This window comes from Chlorocebus sabaeus, chromosome 11 (assembly GCF_047675955.1).
Source record: "Chlorocebus sabaeus isolate Y175 chromosome 11, mChlSab1.0.hap1, whole genome shotgun sequence".
Lineage (NCBI taxonomy): Eukaryota > Metazoa > Chordata > Mammalia > Primates > Cercopithecidae > Chlorocebus > Chlorocebus sabaeus.
Window position 1 is genome coordinate 121,206,909 of NC_132914.1, and position 15,567 is coordinate 121,222,475.

At 46.5% G+C, this 15,567-nt stretch overlaps 1 protein-coding gene across 2 annotated transcripts in view; it reads right to left on the reverse strand.

Annotated features, from left to right (window-relative positions):
* CCDC92 (coiled-coil domain containing 92) overlaps positions 1-15,567 on the reverse strand; it is a 35,862-nt gene that overhangs the window by 7,499 nt on the left and 12,796 nt on the right. Inside the window, exon 2 of one of the 2 annotated variants that reach the window (XM_037995316.2) lies at positions 304-396. The exons of the other annotated variant lie outside the window; for it this stretch is intronic. Coding sequence (XP_037851244.1) covers positions 304-337 — 34 coding nt within the window. The 5' untranslated portion in view covers positions 338-396. The remainder of the gene's footprint in view (positions 1-303; positions 397-15,567) is intronic. 2 annotated transcript variants of the gene reach the window in all.

Sequence of the window (15,567 nt, forward strand, 5' to 3'; positions counted from 1 at the left end):
ACCAGGAAGCACTGACAGCTTCCTCATGGGAAAAGTTGGCACCTGGGAAATGGGCCAAACATTTCCTCTAAATGGCATCTGGAGCCGGCCAAAGGAAGGAGGGAGAGCTGGGCTGAATTCCAGAGGGAAGCCCCCTGCACTTCACAGCACAGAGAGGAGCCACAGATCCTTCTTGGGAAGGTTTGAGAACGTATCTCATGGGGCCAGGGGGTGGCGCAGGTGTCTGGAGTCTGTCCCCAATGCTTGGCCCCTCCCAGCCCCAGCTTCCAGCATCTGATGCTTACTCAGGGCCCCAGACTCTACCTTCATCGTAACTCGAGAAATGTGGTGAAGTCATGGGTCTTTCTGGAAAAGCTACCAGAGTAATTCAAGACGCTTGTACAGCACTGAAAAATACTGAGGATGAAATGTGGGTTATTTGCTTATAAATTATTATTGTAAACACAGAGCCTTAGAATGCATTTTTCCTAATTTGCTATTCCAGAGAATCCTCCGTAAAGGAGGTACAACTTCTCAATGGCTCCTGGGACACAGCCCATTTGTAGGATGCCACAATGGGACCGTTTTGGAGACCCTGACACACCCAGGCTGTCACTGCTTCAGACGACACCAATTGCTTATCAATGATCTGTACGACCAGTGATGTGCATGCACACTAGCTCTGGAGCTAGCACGAGTTCATAACGAACTTCAGACATACACTTTCATCACACGAAGACACTGCCCAGGCGCTGCTCAGGGGGAAAGCCACAGACTCCACTCCAAGGGCAACCTGAGAACGCAGAGAAGGAAATAAAACATGACGGAGCTCACTAAGGGGAATGAACGATGACACATCCTAAAAAGGACCAAGAAAAAGAGAAACAAGAGGCCCTTTCAGTTGGTGACAAAAACTGGCAGGAGAGGGCCGTGGCCCCAGAACACGGTGAGTAGTCTCGGGGGCACCTCGCCATGAGCAACGATTGGGCAGAGCTGATCAGAAGCCTTGAAATTGGTCATCTCTCTGAACTAGCAATTTTTTTTAGGAACCTGCCAAAGGAAAACTATTACTTTTGTGTGAAAAGAGGTAGCTGTGAGAATGGTCACTACAGTGCAGTTTGCAGTTGGAAAAGACTAGAAACAAACTCAAAACCGACAACAGGGAGTGGGTTAAAAAACTGAAGGCGACCATTTCTAGGCATGTTTCTATGAAACAAAGCATAGATCTCCCTGGCCTTTGACTCCCCTCGCACTAGGGTGCAGATGATGGCAGAGCTGAGTTTCTATCAAGCAGGGCTTTCCTCCGTGGAACTGTGAGCAGCCTTCTGGCAGGAGCAAGAACGGATGTTTTCTGTCCCCAAAACTGTCTTGTGCTGTAACCGCAAACTCCTGTGTAGGCTGCTGGGCCAGACACTAGTTTCTAAGTGGAACCCCACAGTTCCTGAGATCCCAACACTGTCTGCACAGCACGTGGCCTTGGGGGACGCTGACCTTAACAAAGGAGCCAGCTACGACAGGGCAGGTTCAGCATGTGGAACGTGTGCCGCGTGCTTGCTGTGGAAAGGGTGAGTACCTTCTGACCTTGCCCGTCCCTCACAAAGCAGAACGCTTAAAAGCGGAACAGCCTCAGCGTCAAAGGAAGGAAAATCCCAGGAGCGCCTGAGAGCTGTCAGTAGCGGTGTCTACGTTTTCCTTCGACTCAGCAATCTGGAGTCATTCACTCTGGCATCAATTCCAGCACCTCACCTGGAGGCTGAATCCCGAAAAGCTGAAAGGGGTTTGGAAGTGGGAACTCTAGCAGAGCTGCCTGACCACTACTTTCAAAGGACAGACTCAAATCCAGGATTCTGTTGGCTGATGGAAGAAGCAGAGCCCATGTGTTAGTGGCTTGCTGTCAAAGAGAAAGAACCATTTAAATGTGATCCAGAATTTAGTGGGTCTCAGATGACAGAAGAGCTGCCCTAGGCCTAGCGTCCTACCTCTCACAAACGCTGTCCCCAGCTACACAACCTGGGGGTGGTCTTGATGCTGGCATCCCCTGCCATCCACTTCCAGTCCATGATGATGTCGCTGGCATCCTGCTTTGAAAGCAGTTCTCAGATCCGTTCAACTGTACCCACCGCCACTGCTGAGGCCATCCGCACCCTCACCCGAATCCCTGCCAGGAAGCCTCCCCGTCCTGTCCTGCCTGCTCCATTCTGCTCTCCACGTGGCAGCAGAGTGGTTTGGTTGTCAAATCGAGACTGCTTAAAAACCTCCAACGGTTCCCGCTGCTCTGAGAATCGGACTGGTCTGCCCCGCCCTGTGTCTGGCCCCATCACCCTCGCTTCTCCTACCCCAGGGCTCCTGGTGGCACCAGCTTTCCTCTGGGTGCCCTGTCGGGCTGTGCTTCTCTCACCCTGGTGCCCTCTCATGGCTCCTCCTCTGCCCAGAACACTCTTCTCGGGCCTCTCTCCTGCCCACCTCTCCTGGGTCTGCACTGTCTACTTATCCTTTAGGTCTCAGTAAAAGTTTACTTCCTCCCGGAAGCCCTGGCCCCCAGACTCGGCACCTGGTGCATTACCACCCTGTCCCCAGTTCTAGTCTGTGTGTCTCTGTGAGGGTCTGTAAGTGTGAGTCTATTCCCCACCTCCTCGCACAGACTCCAGGCTGTTCACTGCTGCACCTTAAGCCCTAGCACAGTGCCTGGCACCCTGGAGGTCTGCAAATGGGCCCCTGCTGCCAGTCTGTGGAGTGCAGCTGTGGTGCCAGGGGAATGTAAGGGCTTCAGGGTTGAAAAAGCCTTTGTTTCCATGGGCTTCCTATTTAGGTACTTCCTTTACAGGCACACCTTGCGCAAACAAAACAGGATATACTAAAACACCCCGAAATGACACGACCACCTGACCCGCCATGGTGGCACAAAATGGGATGCGCCTCTATGTAGAGGTCAGTATTTTCTTCTACACACCCCATGGGAGCAGACGGGAATGGAGTAAAAGTGTTGCCAGCAGCCATCCCTATCATAGTGTGGTATTACATTTTATTTGTAACAAATTTAAATATGATTCAGTAAGTACTCATACTCTAACTGCCTTGGTCAGTCAGCAACTTTGAATCATAACAACACTGTATTTCATTAATCCACTGTGTTAACTGCAGAAATACAAAAGCATCCTTAAAGTGTCCCATTATGATGGGTAGACAGCCTGGAGAAGAAAAGGCAGGCGAGCAGGGAGAGTGTGATCACGTAACGCGTGGAGCTCGCCAGTAAGCGCTGGTGAACCGCTTGGAGCCCTCACAGTGGGGGACAAGGGTCTCCTGGCCTGGGGCATTTCACTGACTGTCACTCTCCCCTTCTTCCACACTCTGTGCTGACTTAAAAGGCCCTGACATGGAGACGCCATCTGTGCAGGGCATTCTACAGCTGTTAGGATATTCCTGAATAAGACAAGTCCACTTGGGGCCAGGGAAACAAAGCACATCTCCAAATGGCATCCAGATTACTCAATTATTTTCTCATCAGCTCAAAAGAATAACAATATCACTGGCTTTCTGAGGGCAAAAGAGTTGCCACGGCTTAAAAGACAGTGGTGTTTTCCATTGCGGTCCTTCACTACTGAAGAGAGGTAATCATTGTGATGATGTCACGCTCCCAGTACTGTGGCATGACTGAAGCCACCGAGGCATCCTGTTTAGGCTGAGGAGACCCAGCCAAGAGATGCACATAATTCAGAGGGAGAAATGGAGTTGGTCCCAAGGGACTTAATTCAGTATCAGAGACGCTTTAGAAACATGAAGGAACATTCATGACAGATCCGTAATAGGGTCAGCGTGGCGGATGACAGGAGAGACAGGGCGTCTGCTGCAGATGAATAACGCCGCCTGCTGAGTAAGGGCACTCACCCCATCTTAGCTGTATGTCAGCCAGGAATGGAGGGCAGCTCATCCAGCCCGTCTGGCAAAATGCTTGCACTTTCTGTGTCAAAAGGGCATATGCTACAAATTGTGTGCTCTTTGTACTGCAGCGCTCCGTCCTGAGGCAATCCAACTTTGTTCCTTAGCGTTGCTGGGAGCCATCCACAATCTTACAGTTATTTGCTCAACGAAAGGCGGCAAGGCCAGGACACTGGTCCTCTTCCCTCCTTGAGGATGCTGCCTGTGGCTGCAGATAATGGGGCTCCAACTGACTATCACTTCGGGGCTTAGTCACGGCCGCCAGGGGCCAGCCCCGCCAGGTGACTGTGCACAGCTCTGCTGGTTTCTCTCCCCAGAGAATGCCAGCAGAAGCAATGCAAATGGGTACTTCGAAGGTCAAAGTCCTGCTGAATAGGTGACCTTGATCAGGACTCAAAGGTTAAGCCACACGTACATTATTTCCTATGGCAAATCCACCAGGTACTAAATTAATTTACTGTTCACTCTACATGTTCAGAAAGTTAATACTCAAAAGAGTCTTTTCATTCCAAATCCTATAGAGGTAGGCTCTGAAGACGTGGCAAGACAGCTTCCTGGGTGGGGGGGTGCACTGCTGTCATTTTCTAGTGTCAACGTGTCTGAGGAAGGCCCGGCCTGGCCGAGTGCAGTCTCCAGCAGCCTGAGGACAAGGGGCCCTGTGAACAGCTCAAGCTGAATTCTATTTTCCTTCCAAAGTGCTGTCCCTTCCTCTCAGGGCACTAATGTAACATGGCGACATAATTCTATCCATGGACCATCTGACTTGCCCTTGCACAGTGTTCTTTCACGTTACTTATGTCACTTGCTCTTGCAACCCACCGCTGGGGAAGAGAGGACGCTATCCCACAAAAAGAGAGAATACACACCAATAAACGCATTTAAGCCTTGCTGCTTCTCCTAGCCCGCAGGTGATGTGGTGACAATCCCGAGGTCTGGGGCAGATTTAATTTCATGTAGAAATTCAGATGCTTTCCAAGTTGTGCACATCAAGTCTCTAATACTTTGAAACTGCAGAGGAAAAGCAAACATAGCCCACAGAAGTAGCCTTTTGGCATGGAAGGGAAGGCAGCATTCCTCCAGAGTCCAGAGCACAGGGCCAGGCCGTCAGAACAGCACTGCTCGCACGGAGGCTGGATCCACTGGCTCTCCAGGGTCCACGTTAGAAAATCACACACCTGGTTGGGCGCGGTGGCTCACGCCTGTAATCCCAGCACTTTGGGAGGCCGAGACGGGCGGATCACTAGGTCAGGAGATCGAGACTATCCTGGCTAACACGGTGAAACCCTGTCTCTACTAAAAAATACAACAAACAAACAAACAAACAAACAAAAAACTAGCCAGGCTAGGTGGCGGGCGCCTGTGGTCCCAGCTACTCGGGAGGCTAAGGCAGGAGAATGGCATAAACCCGGGAGGCGGAGCTTGCAGTGAGCTGAGATCCGGCCACTGCACTCCAGCCTGGGTGACAGAGCCAGACTCCGTCTCAAAAAAAAAAAAGAAAATCACACAGCTATAAAGGCACTGCCGACCACCCAATACGGCAGAAAGACTAATGACTCTTGCTCGTAATACCAGCAAAGGTTCCTAGGAAGCTGGGTGAGGGTGGGGCTTTCTGGGCCAGGCTAGCACCTCAACAAAGCAGCAAGGCTAGCTTAGGAAGAAAGCACAAGGTATTCCACCCTGTAGCAGGTGTGTCCTGGTTCCTGGGATCCCAGCAGGTGCCTAGTCCCAGAGCCAGGGGGCAGACTCATCCTCTTCCCCTGCAAGGCCAGGCGGATAGGAGTCCTCTGGAGGCTGAGTTAGCAATAGGCTATTCCTGGGAAAAAGCAGCACTCGGCTGCCAAAAACAGCTCTGGTGTTACCCGTGGGAGGAATCAAGGACAGACTTATCTTCCCCCTTTTAAAAATATGCCTTTTCCTTTAGTGTCTCTCCTGTGTGCACACCTCCTTGCACAAATTTTTATGGTCAAGCACATTTCTGATCACGTTGCATCTCTCTGACTTTCTTGGGACCAAGCCCCACTTCTCCAGAGGCCCTCCTCAGTCTGCCCTTCCCAGCCGCACCCCACGGGGTCCCCTGGGGCTGTGTGCTTGTCAACACTGGTGTCCTCTAGCCCCTGGCGTGGCCTGGACCCCTCCAACACACGGCCTTTGCACACCTTGTTCCCTCTGTCTAGAACTCTCGTGGCAAACCATTCCCTGCCCCCTGCCTCATTAACTTCCATTCTTCCCGCACATCTGAACTCACACATCACATACGTGCTGCAGATAATTTCCTACCGCTTCATAATGGCACCGAGTGGAGAGCTAAACCAGAACTACACTGCGTTTGCCAAAAAGCACCGCAGCAGCATGAATCTGAACACGACCTCACCCCACCATTTCTCAACATTGCAGAAGCAATATTCTAATGTATTCCTGAGACATTTCCTGGACAAAAAGAAATGGAGTATCTTTGGTAGGAAAGGGTCACACCATTTAAAAATGGGAGATTGTTTCTGGGCAATCAAGAACAAACTTATCTTTTAGCTGAACACAAAGCCTGTGGAAATAGGGTAATAATTTTAGAATCTAAAAAAAATAGCATACTACCACTTAGGTGGTAGCTGTGAATTAGTTATAACGAGCTCTTTTAGATTCTAGTCATGAATAAGTTATGGCCATTCACATTTGGTTCTCTCCTGCCATGAACACCGGGAGCCCTGCCGCCCTCTCTGTGCACTTTTTGAAAGGCCCTGACCTGGCAGCACTGCCTGGCCTTTAACAGGGCATAGTGTCTCAGCGTTTGTGCACAAGGACCTCTGGGGGCTTTTCTGGGGGAACTTTCTGTACTGCTCTGGTGTCCTATAGCTTAAGCGTTGCCATCAAGAAAATGAAGGCTGGCCGGGCAACAAAGGCAGCCATTGCAGTGATTGAATGTAACAGGAGCATAAAATGATTCCTAGCAGGGAGGTGCTTTTCTAAGTAGATTCATGGAGTCAGAAAACATTGAGGGTAGAATAAATCTTCAATATCAGGCATCCAACACCCCTTTGTTTCAAGAGTAAGAAACTAAGGCCCAAAGAAGATCTGCTTAACACAATGGGATGCAAGAGACTGGCGTGGACACACTCTTGAGACATTAGACCATGCTTGGGGCGGTAACTGACCCCTATCTTGTTACCTCAGTCATCGTGATGTCTGACTCATGGGGTGGCTTTAAGTGCTAAAAGCAACCAGGATGGGCCTGGCATAGAGTAGTGCTCAATGAATGTTAGCTATATTATTTTTATGTAAACATTGGTCAATAGTCCTATAAATATACCTCAAGATTGTTTACCTGGCCAACTAGGGTATTTCCTGAATATTATCTAAGTATGGAAATGAGCTAGCAAAGAAATTCCAATTACTTCCAAAGAGGGAAGGATAAAAGCAAATAGAAGCATTTTCTGGGACCTCTATCCTCCATTTTCACTGGAGAAGAGCCATTTGGGGAGGCAACTAGAGAGGCAGGCAGAGCAAGGCGCCCCGAGGGACAGGAAAGCCTGTTTCTCCCTTTGAAACCATCTACAGTACTTCACGAGGCTAAAAAAACGGTCCATGGCTAATTAGGCCATCAACTCTCGATCCCAATACCTGCTTTTAAGAAAGGCCACTCGTCAGCACCCATCTACTCATCATTTACATCAGGTATAGTTGATGGGTGCAGCACACCAACATGGCACAAGTATACATATGTAGCAAACCTGTACGTTATGCACATCTACCCTAGAACTTAAAGTATAATTAAAAAAAAAAAAAAAAAAAAGAAAGGCCACTCACCGTCTCTGAAAATGGATACTGATGTTACTTGAACTCATCATCACCTGGATAAACTGTTTTGCATGGTAGGACCCTATTATTCCCACTTGTACATGTATCTAAGAAATTCAACTAGTGAGCGAGCTGAAATCTCTAAAAGTTAAAGCAGCAATAAAAAGGGACAACATTTCAAGGAAGGGTAAGTACTCAACAATGACTCCAGGAATATTTTGGTAAAAAGAGTAAACACGATTACAAAGTGGAAGAAAAAAGCAGAAGGCAAAGGGGCAATTATGTTTTAAAAAGATAAAACATCTTGTTGATTAGTCATTCTTAAAGAATTAAGTTTTTTCAATCTGGCAAAAACAGGTGTGGTCGAGAGCTTAGCACAAGAGTCAGAATCTTGGGTTCCAATTCCGACCCTGCCATATCCGAGCTGCAACCTCTCTGAGTCCTCACCTTTCTCTTCTATAACATGAGAAATAATCAAACTTACATGATACAGTGACTGGGTGGGTAAAATGAGAGTTTTTGTATAAAACATTTTGCAGTGTGTCTGGCTTACTGTGATAAAGTGGCAACTGAACTAAATTTGGACTCATCCAAATGTGGAAACTTTGGATGGGAATGTTTTGTGGGTTCCCCTACTCCCGGCTAAGCAGCAGACGTCTTTTAATAGGCACGTCTCTAAAAGCTGGAAGAGGAAAGAAAACTCCAGTAGCAACCAGGAAAAAAAAAAAGATTTTTTTGTGAGATAATCACCACACAAAATAACCTGAATGTCCGTCAATAAAGGGCTAGCATAGCACATCTAAAGTATGCAATAATTAAAAACAGCATAGATCTGTATTTACCAACAAGGTAATATGTCTATGATAGGTTAAGTTTTTAAACAGCATGTTAAAAACTGCACGTATATTTTCACATTTTTGTATATGTGTAGAAGGATATACGCCAAAGTGTTAAAAATCATTTGTCTCGGCCAGGCACAGCGGCTCATGCTGGTAATCCCAGCACTTTGGGAGGCCAAGGCTGGGGGATCATAAGGTCAGTAGATGGAAACCATCCTGGCTAACATGGTGAAACCCTGTCTCTACTAAAAATACAAAAAATTAGCTGGGTGTGGTGGCACATGCCTGTAGTCCTAGCTACTCAGGAGGCTGAGGCAGGAGAATTGCTTGAACCTGAGAGGCGGAGGTTGCAGTGAGCTGAGATCATACCACTGCATGCCAGCCTGGGCGACAGAGTGAGACTCCATCTCAAAAACAAAAACAAAAACTAGCTGGGCGTCGTGGCATCCGCCTGTTATCCCAGCTACTGGGGAGACTGAGGCAGGAGAAACATTTGAACCCAGGAGGTGGAGGTTGCAGTGAGTTGAGATCACACCACTGCACTCCAGCCTGGGCAACAAGAGGGGAAACTCCATCTCAAAAAAATTATAAAGAAAAATAAATAAATAAATAAATAAACATCTGTCTCTAGGTGGTGGACTCTGGGTGATTTTTACCTTTTAAAAATTCTATTTTAGTACTATCTATAAAGCTTCTTTAGTGATGAAAATATAGTCAGAAAAAAATTATAAAGTTTTCTCTTAAAAAAGATAATCACTAAATATCCACTAACAAAGTAGCATCATGTTTTAACAGTATTGTTCCAGGGTAATCTTGGATTGCTAGAATTGTGATTGGTTTACCATCACCAAGAAGAATTAATGGGAAGGTAGTTGTTACAAATGTAACAATTTAGTGTCCCAAAGATATGCAGAAAAATGACAATGATGAGAACTTAGGTGCCTCCCACCATGCATTATACATTCCTGTCATTCTCTGACATTATCCTTCATATGTATTTTATTTTATTAAGGCTCATCGACAATTCTTTCGACATTAACAGCCATTTCCTTCTGAAAGAATGTGCAGCCTAACATTAAAGTTGTAATGGATGTGATTAGAGAGCCTGACAATTAGACATGGAAAGAGGGTACGCAGCCTGTCTGGGAAGGCTGCAGTCACTGGAGGCCTACATGATGGATTTATTAACCGGGTTTCTCTGCACTCCGATTATCTCATACTTTAAGAGTTTCTATTTGGCTTCTATTTAAAAACCATGTCACGGCTCTGTACGCTGATGAGGGCTTGGCTTCTCTGTGTGAAAATGCCTCATGAAGAAAGCAAGTCTGTATTTCTGGTTGCTTACGCGTGTCTTTCAGTGGCCTGTGCAGGCCAAGATAGGCAAACGCATGCGCTCCTACCATCTGTGTCATGTAGTGCCTTCTGGGAGTGTCCTGGGCTTCATGGAAGATTGGGTTCCTAACCGCCAGGAGGCCAGCAGCGGGCGGCAGACCCCACCCCAGGAGGAGGGAGCACCAGCACTCCATCTCCGGACCCTCAGAGCTGGAGGGGCGATGCCCATACAGTGTCAACTCTGCACTTTCTATTCCAAAGACACAGGCTCAGGGAGAAGCTGCTTTGGGGGAGAAGGTGGCTAGTGGGGCCATGGAGGTGCTGCTCAGGCCCTTCCCACCCTCCCTGCATCCTCCTCCTGCCCTTTCTCGGCAGCCCCCAATGTGACTGCCCTCTGGTGATCACCCAAATAGCCTTGTTTCAAGAGCTAGAGCTAGAATCGTTTTCAACTTAGTAGAAATGTCACTGGTGCACTTCTAACAAGCTTGTCATTTACCACGATGATCCTGAGTCAACAATTTAAGGACACAAATATCTCATAAGTTACCACTCAAACAGTTCTACCTAGTGATACCTTCCTTTAATGGGAGGGCAAGTAAGCAGTTCATATCCAACTGGTCTTTCCATTTCCACCTCAGATTGAGATTACTGCCGATTTTGTCTACTAGTTGATAACTAAAAGATACAGTGATCCCAAATGCCAAATCATCGTTCATCCTAACGAAATAGGAAATACTTCATCTTAGTGCTTGATGATCACAATCTCAACTGTAGTTCCTAGGCCAAGAAGATGTGTTCCCTTACTTTAAAAATCTCAATCTCTATGGTTTGCCAAGCAGATGGACCAATTCACCTGACTTAACTGATAGGCTTCTTTTATCCATTTGTGGGTCTGCCTAATTACAGTACAGGTTTTAAGGAAGGAAATATATTCATTAGCTGAAGCTCTATACACTTTTTTTTGGGTTGGGGGGGGGAGACAGGGTTTCTCTATGTTGTCCAGGCTCGACTCAAACTCCTGGCCTCAAGTGGTCCTCCTGCTTCAGCCTCCTATGTAGCTGGGATTATAAGTGCCAGACCCCTTACTTGGCTCTACACACTTTAATTTAGCCATATTTTTCCTTTATTACTTACAAAAAGTGAAAGCGTCCATGGTTTCATTAGCTATAATGGGCATCAGAGAAGATACCTGTCACTTATAGAGGAAAGAGACGTTATCCTTGTAAGGTGGTAGAAAGGGCTCTGCCCAGTCCCAGCCATGTCATCTTGGACAGTGTAAGAATTTAGCTACGCGTCAAGCAAAAGCAAGCCAACTCCTCCAACTTGCCTGTCTGTGAAAGGGGCCCACACTGATTCCTTCCGATGAGTTGAGACAAGGAGGACGTTAGAGATCTTAGATATTATTAAAATAGTCCAACAATAGTCACTTCAGTGAATAAAGTCACTATGACCAGGCATTTAATTTTAGTACTTTCATAGCTTCTGGTGATCAATAATCAGATATTTGTTTTTATTGAACATTTATTCCTTTGGAAAACCATAGCTTAAGTATCAATATTTTTAAAAGACAAACTCATATTTTTAAGAAGGCATTTACCATTTCCCTAGATCGTTTCCTTTTTTTTTTTTTTGATGGCTTCAGCATGTCCATTTAAGGGTGTTTGACCTCTGACTTTCCATCTAGTGACCTGAGAGCTCCAGCGTGGATTATTCAATTCTTTACAAGTATCCTTTCCGCAAACTTCCTGTGCTGTGCAGAATAGGTGAGGTATGCTTACTGATGGCATTTATGACTGACCCCCATAAAGTTCTTCCCACTCACAATCACTCTTTATTATGTCAGGGAACAAGAGAATTCCCAGAATCATATGTTCCAGCTCTCTGGGAAATCATGCATTAAGTTCCAGGGGAAGGGAAAAGCTTCCCACAAAACAGCTATCCATTAAGAAGGTCTGTTGTTTAAAATGCACCAGCAATTCTAACATCCAGAGACCAGTGAGAGAATGGTACAAGGCAAATAGGTGTCACTTTAGGGCTGTCTTTGCAACCAAATTTTGATCATCATAGATAAATGAGCCATTAGTGCATTAACCCAGTCAAAATAAATGAAAACAAGTAATGGCAAGTAAAGTAAGGGGCAGGACAACTGTATTTCATAGATCACGTATCAGCTGTGGGAGGAGAGTGAAAGAAACTGGGGAAGGTAGAAAATCACTACATCTGATATTCATTAGGAATTTTCAGAGAATGAGAGGCAATCCAGTATTTTCTTCCTGTCCTCGCCTTGTTAAAGGTCATCATTTTTCATTTGCACTTTTTCCATTTGTACAACTGACTTTGTCCCTTCCTCTTATATTTGACCTCGTGCCCCCACAATGGCGTTAATTGTAATCCTTGGTTCATGACACACTCTTTAAGGGCTCACTTTCATTTAGATACTTTTACAAATAAGCACCCAATGTATCCAACATTTTTGGAACTTAGCAATTTTGGTTTTAGAGTGCCCAGATTTTCCATTTGAAGTCTGAAATTCTTAGGTTGGATGTTTCAGCTTCTTCTGGTTGATCCAGCTCTGGTGAAGCCTACTTGCCAGTCAGGAGCCTGGGAGTTTGACTTCCCCGTTTTCAGAATGGACAGGATGGTCACCTGAGGTCATACATGGCGGCCACTGTCCTTGCTGGCTGTGGGGGAGCGTGAGGCAGCTTCCGTCTTCGCAAGCAGCTGCTATGGGGATGCCTTTCAGCTGGCTCTGCCTGGTTTCTCAAGGGTGTGATCACCACACTGTACAGGGTGGTAACAGCAATCATGTTTGAGGATAACTCTGTCCTAACGCATTCCCTGGGTTTAAAGCATCTGGGCAAAAAAATACTTAAGGGCCCACTTTCATTTAGGTACTTTTACAAATAAGCACCCAACGTATACTCAAAGACATTTTTTAATAAGAAGCTGAAAATCATTAATCAAAAGAGTAATTATGACTATTATTTACCAGATGTCTATGTATCAGGCTTACAGATGATCACTTAATTCTTTTTTTTTTTTTTTTTTTTTTTTTTTTTGAGATGGGGGAGTCTCGCTTTGTCGCCCAGGCTGGAGTGCAATGGTGTGATCTTGGCTCATTACAACCTCCACCTCCCAGGTTAAAGTGATTCTTGTGCCTCAGCCCCCTGAGTAGCTGGGATTACAGGCATACATCACCATATCTGGCTAATTTTTGTATTTTTAGTACAGACGGGGTTTTGCCATGTTGGCCAGGCTGGTCTCAAATTCCTGACCTCAAGTGATCTGCCCACCTCGGCCTCCCAAAGTGCTGGGATTACAGATGTGAACCACCACTCTCGGCTGATTACTTAATTCTTAAAACAATCATGCAAGATACATGACTATACTCATTTTTTATTTTATTTTATTTTATTTTGACACAGAGTTTCACTCTTGTTGCCCAGGCTGGAGTGCAATGGTGCGATCTCAGCTCACCACAATCTCTGTCTCTTGGGTTCAAGCGCTTCTCCTGCTTCAGCCTCCCAAGTAGCTGGGATTACAGGAACACACCACCATGTCCGGCTTTGTGTTTTTAGTAGAGACGGGGTTTCTCCATGTTGGTCAGGCTGGTTTTGAACTCCCGACCTCAGGTGATCTGCCTGCCTTGGCCTCCCAAACTGCTGGGATTACAGGCATGAGCCACCACGCCCAGCTGATTAAACCCATTTTTTAAAGAATGGAGGCTCAGACGAGTGAAGACACTTAACTTGCAAATCCTAAGTGCAAGAGCCAAATGCAGATTCTTTCCAAAGGCTGCCACCTCCTCTGCCTCGTGCCTTCCTAAAGTGCTCTCCAATTCCAAACTCAGGCTGTTTGGAACCACAGGCTCTCATGGCAGCTCTGGGAGAGAAGGACAAGCTGCCTCCTCACGTAAGTGGTCTGTTCTGCTGTTTCTTGTGCATTCTGGAACGTTCAACCCAAGTGTGGCGGCTTGAGTGCAGTGGTAATGCTGCTGCTGACCTCCCTGGCGTCACTGACTGTGACAGGTCCCGCTGAGGCTTTCCAGACCTTGTCTCATTACATCCTCACACTGCTCTAGGACAGAGGAACTGAGGCATAGAGAGCTTAATCTGCCTTATTGAGATCATACATAAACTTGGTATTTTTTTGGTGCTTTGTGGTTTCCTCTGCCCTTTTCAAGGAGGGGGAAATTGTGCCTATGATAGGCCTACATTTTTCCTGATCCTTTGGTCAGAACTCATGTTAGCTGAATTTAAAAGCATTCAATAACTCTTTCTGAAGAGTTAATGTTCTCTCCCTCAGATGCACTCTGGTTGAAAGTGGAGGCCGGGCGCGGTGGCTCAAGCCTGTAATCCCAGCACTTTGGGAGGCCAAGACGGGCGGATCACGAGGTCAGGAGATTGAGACCATCTTGGCTAACACGGTGAAACTCCGTCTCTACTAAAAAATAGAAAAAACTAGCCGGGTGAGGTGGCGGGCGCCTGTAGTCCCAGCTACTCAGGAGGCTGAGGCAGGAGAATGGCGTAAACCCGGGAGGCGGAGCTTGCAGTGAGCTGAGATCCGGCCACTGCACTCCAGGCTGGGTGACAGAGTGAGACTCCGTCTCAAAAAAAAAAAAAAAAAAAAAAAAAAAAAAAAGAAAGCGGATCACACAGATGAGCTATACTGGATCTGTGCGCTATAGCGGAACAGCAGGGTAGGGATTAACCAGGCTGGATCCAGACCGCCAGGGTTTGCATTCTAGTTCCGCCCTTCGTTAACGATGCAACCTTGGGCAAGTCACGTATAACTCCCATGCCTTATTTCGTCATCTGCAAAATGGAAAAACAGTACCTACACCTCATTAGGATGTGGGGAAGACTGAGTTTATCTAAAGAGATGCTGTCCAATGGAACTTTCTGTGATGATGTAAATATTCTATTCTCTGTTGTCCAACAAAGTAGCCACACCAAGTGTCTGGCTGCCAGACTCTTTTTTTTTTAGATAGAGTCTCACTTTGTTGACCAGGCTGGAGCACAGTGGCACAATCACAACCTTGACCTCTTGGGTTCAAATGATTCTCCTGCCTCAGTCTCCTGAGTAGCTGGGACTACAGGTGTGCACCACCACGCCCTGCTCATTTTTGTATTTTTAGTAGAGACGGGGATTCACCACGTTGGCCAGGCTGGTTTCAAACTCCTGACCTCAACTGATCCGCCTGCCTCAGCCTCTCAAAGTGCTGGGATTACAGGCATGAGCCACCGCGCCTGGCCTTAGGTGCCAGACTTACAGATGATCACTTCATTCTTGAAACAATCATGCAAAATAGGTATGGTTATGCCGTTTTTAAAGAACTGAGGCTCAGCGGAGTGACCACACTCTTCTGTAGCTATTGTGGCCACATGTAGCTATCAAACACTTGAAATGTGTGGCTAATGTGTCTGAGACATTTTTCATTTTATTTTTTGTTTGAATTAAAATAAACTGTCCCCGTGAGGCTAGTGTCTACCAAGTTGGGCAGCACAATCTAAAGCGTTTAGAACCATGGCTACAGCTATGTGTTTACTATCATTGCTTCAATATGGAGAGTCATCCAAACAGGGTTCATTTGCTCCCAGGTAAAATGTAACTGCTGTGGCCAGTGCTCACTTTGTACTGCCAGAATAATTTAACAATTTTCTTCAACTGCCATCATCATTATGCCATTTTA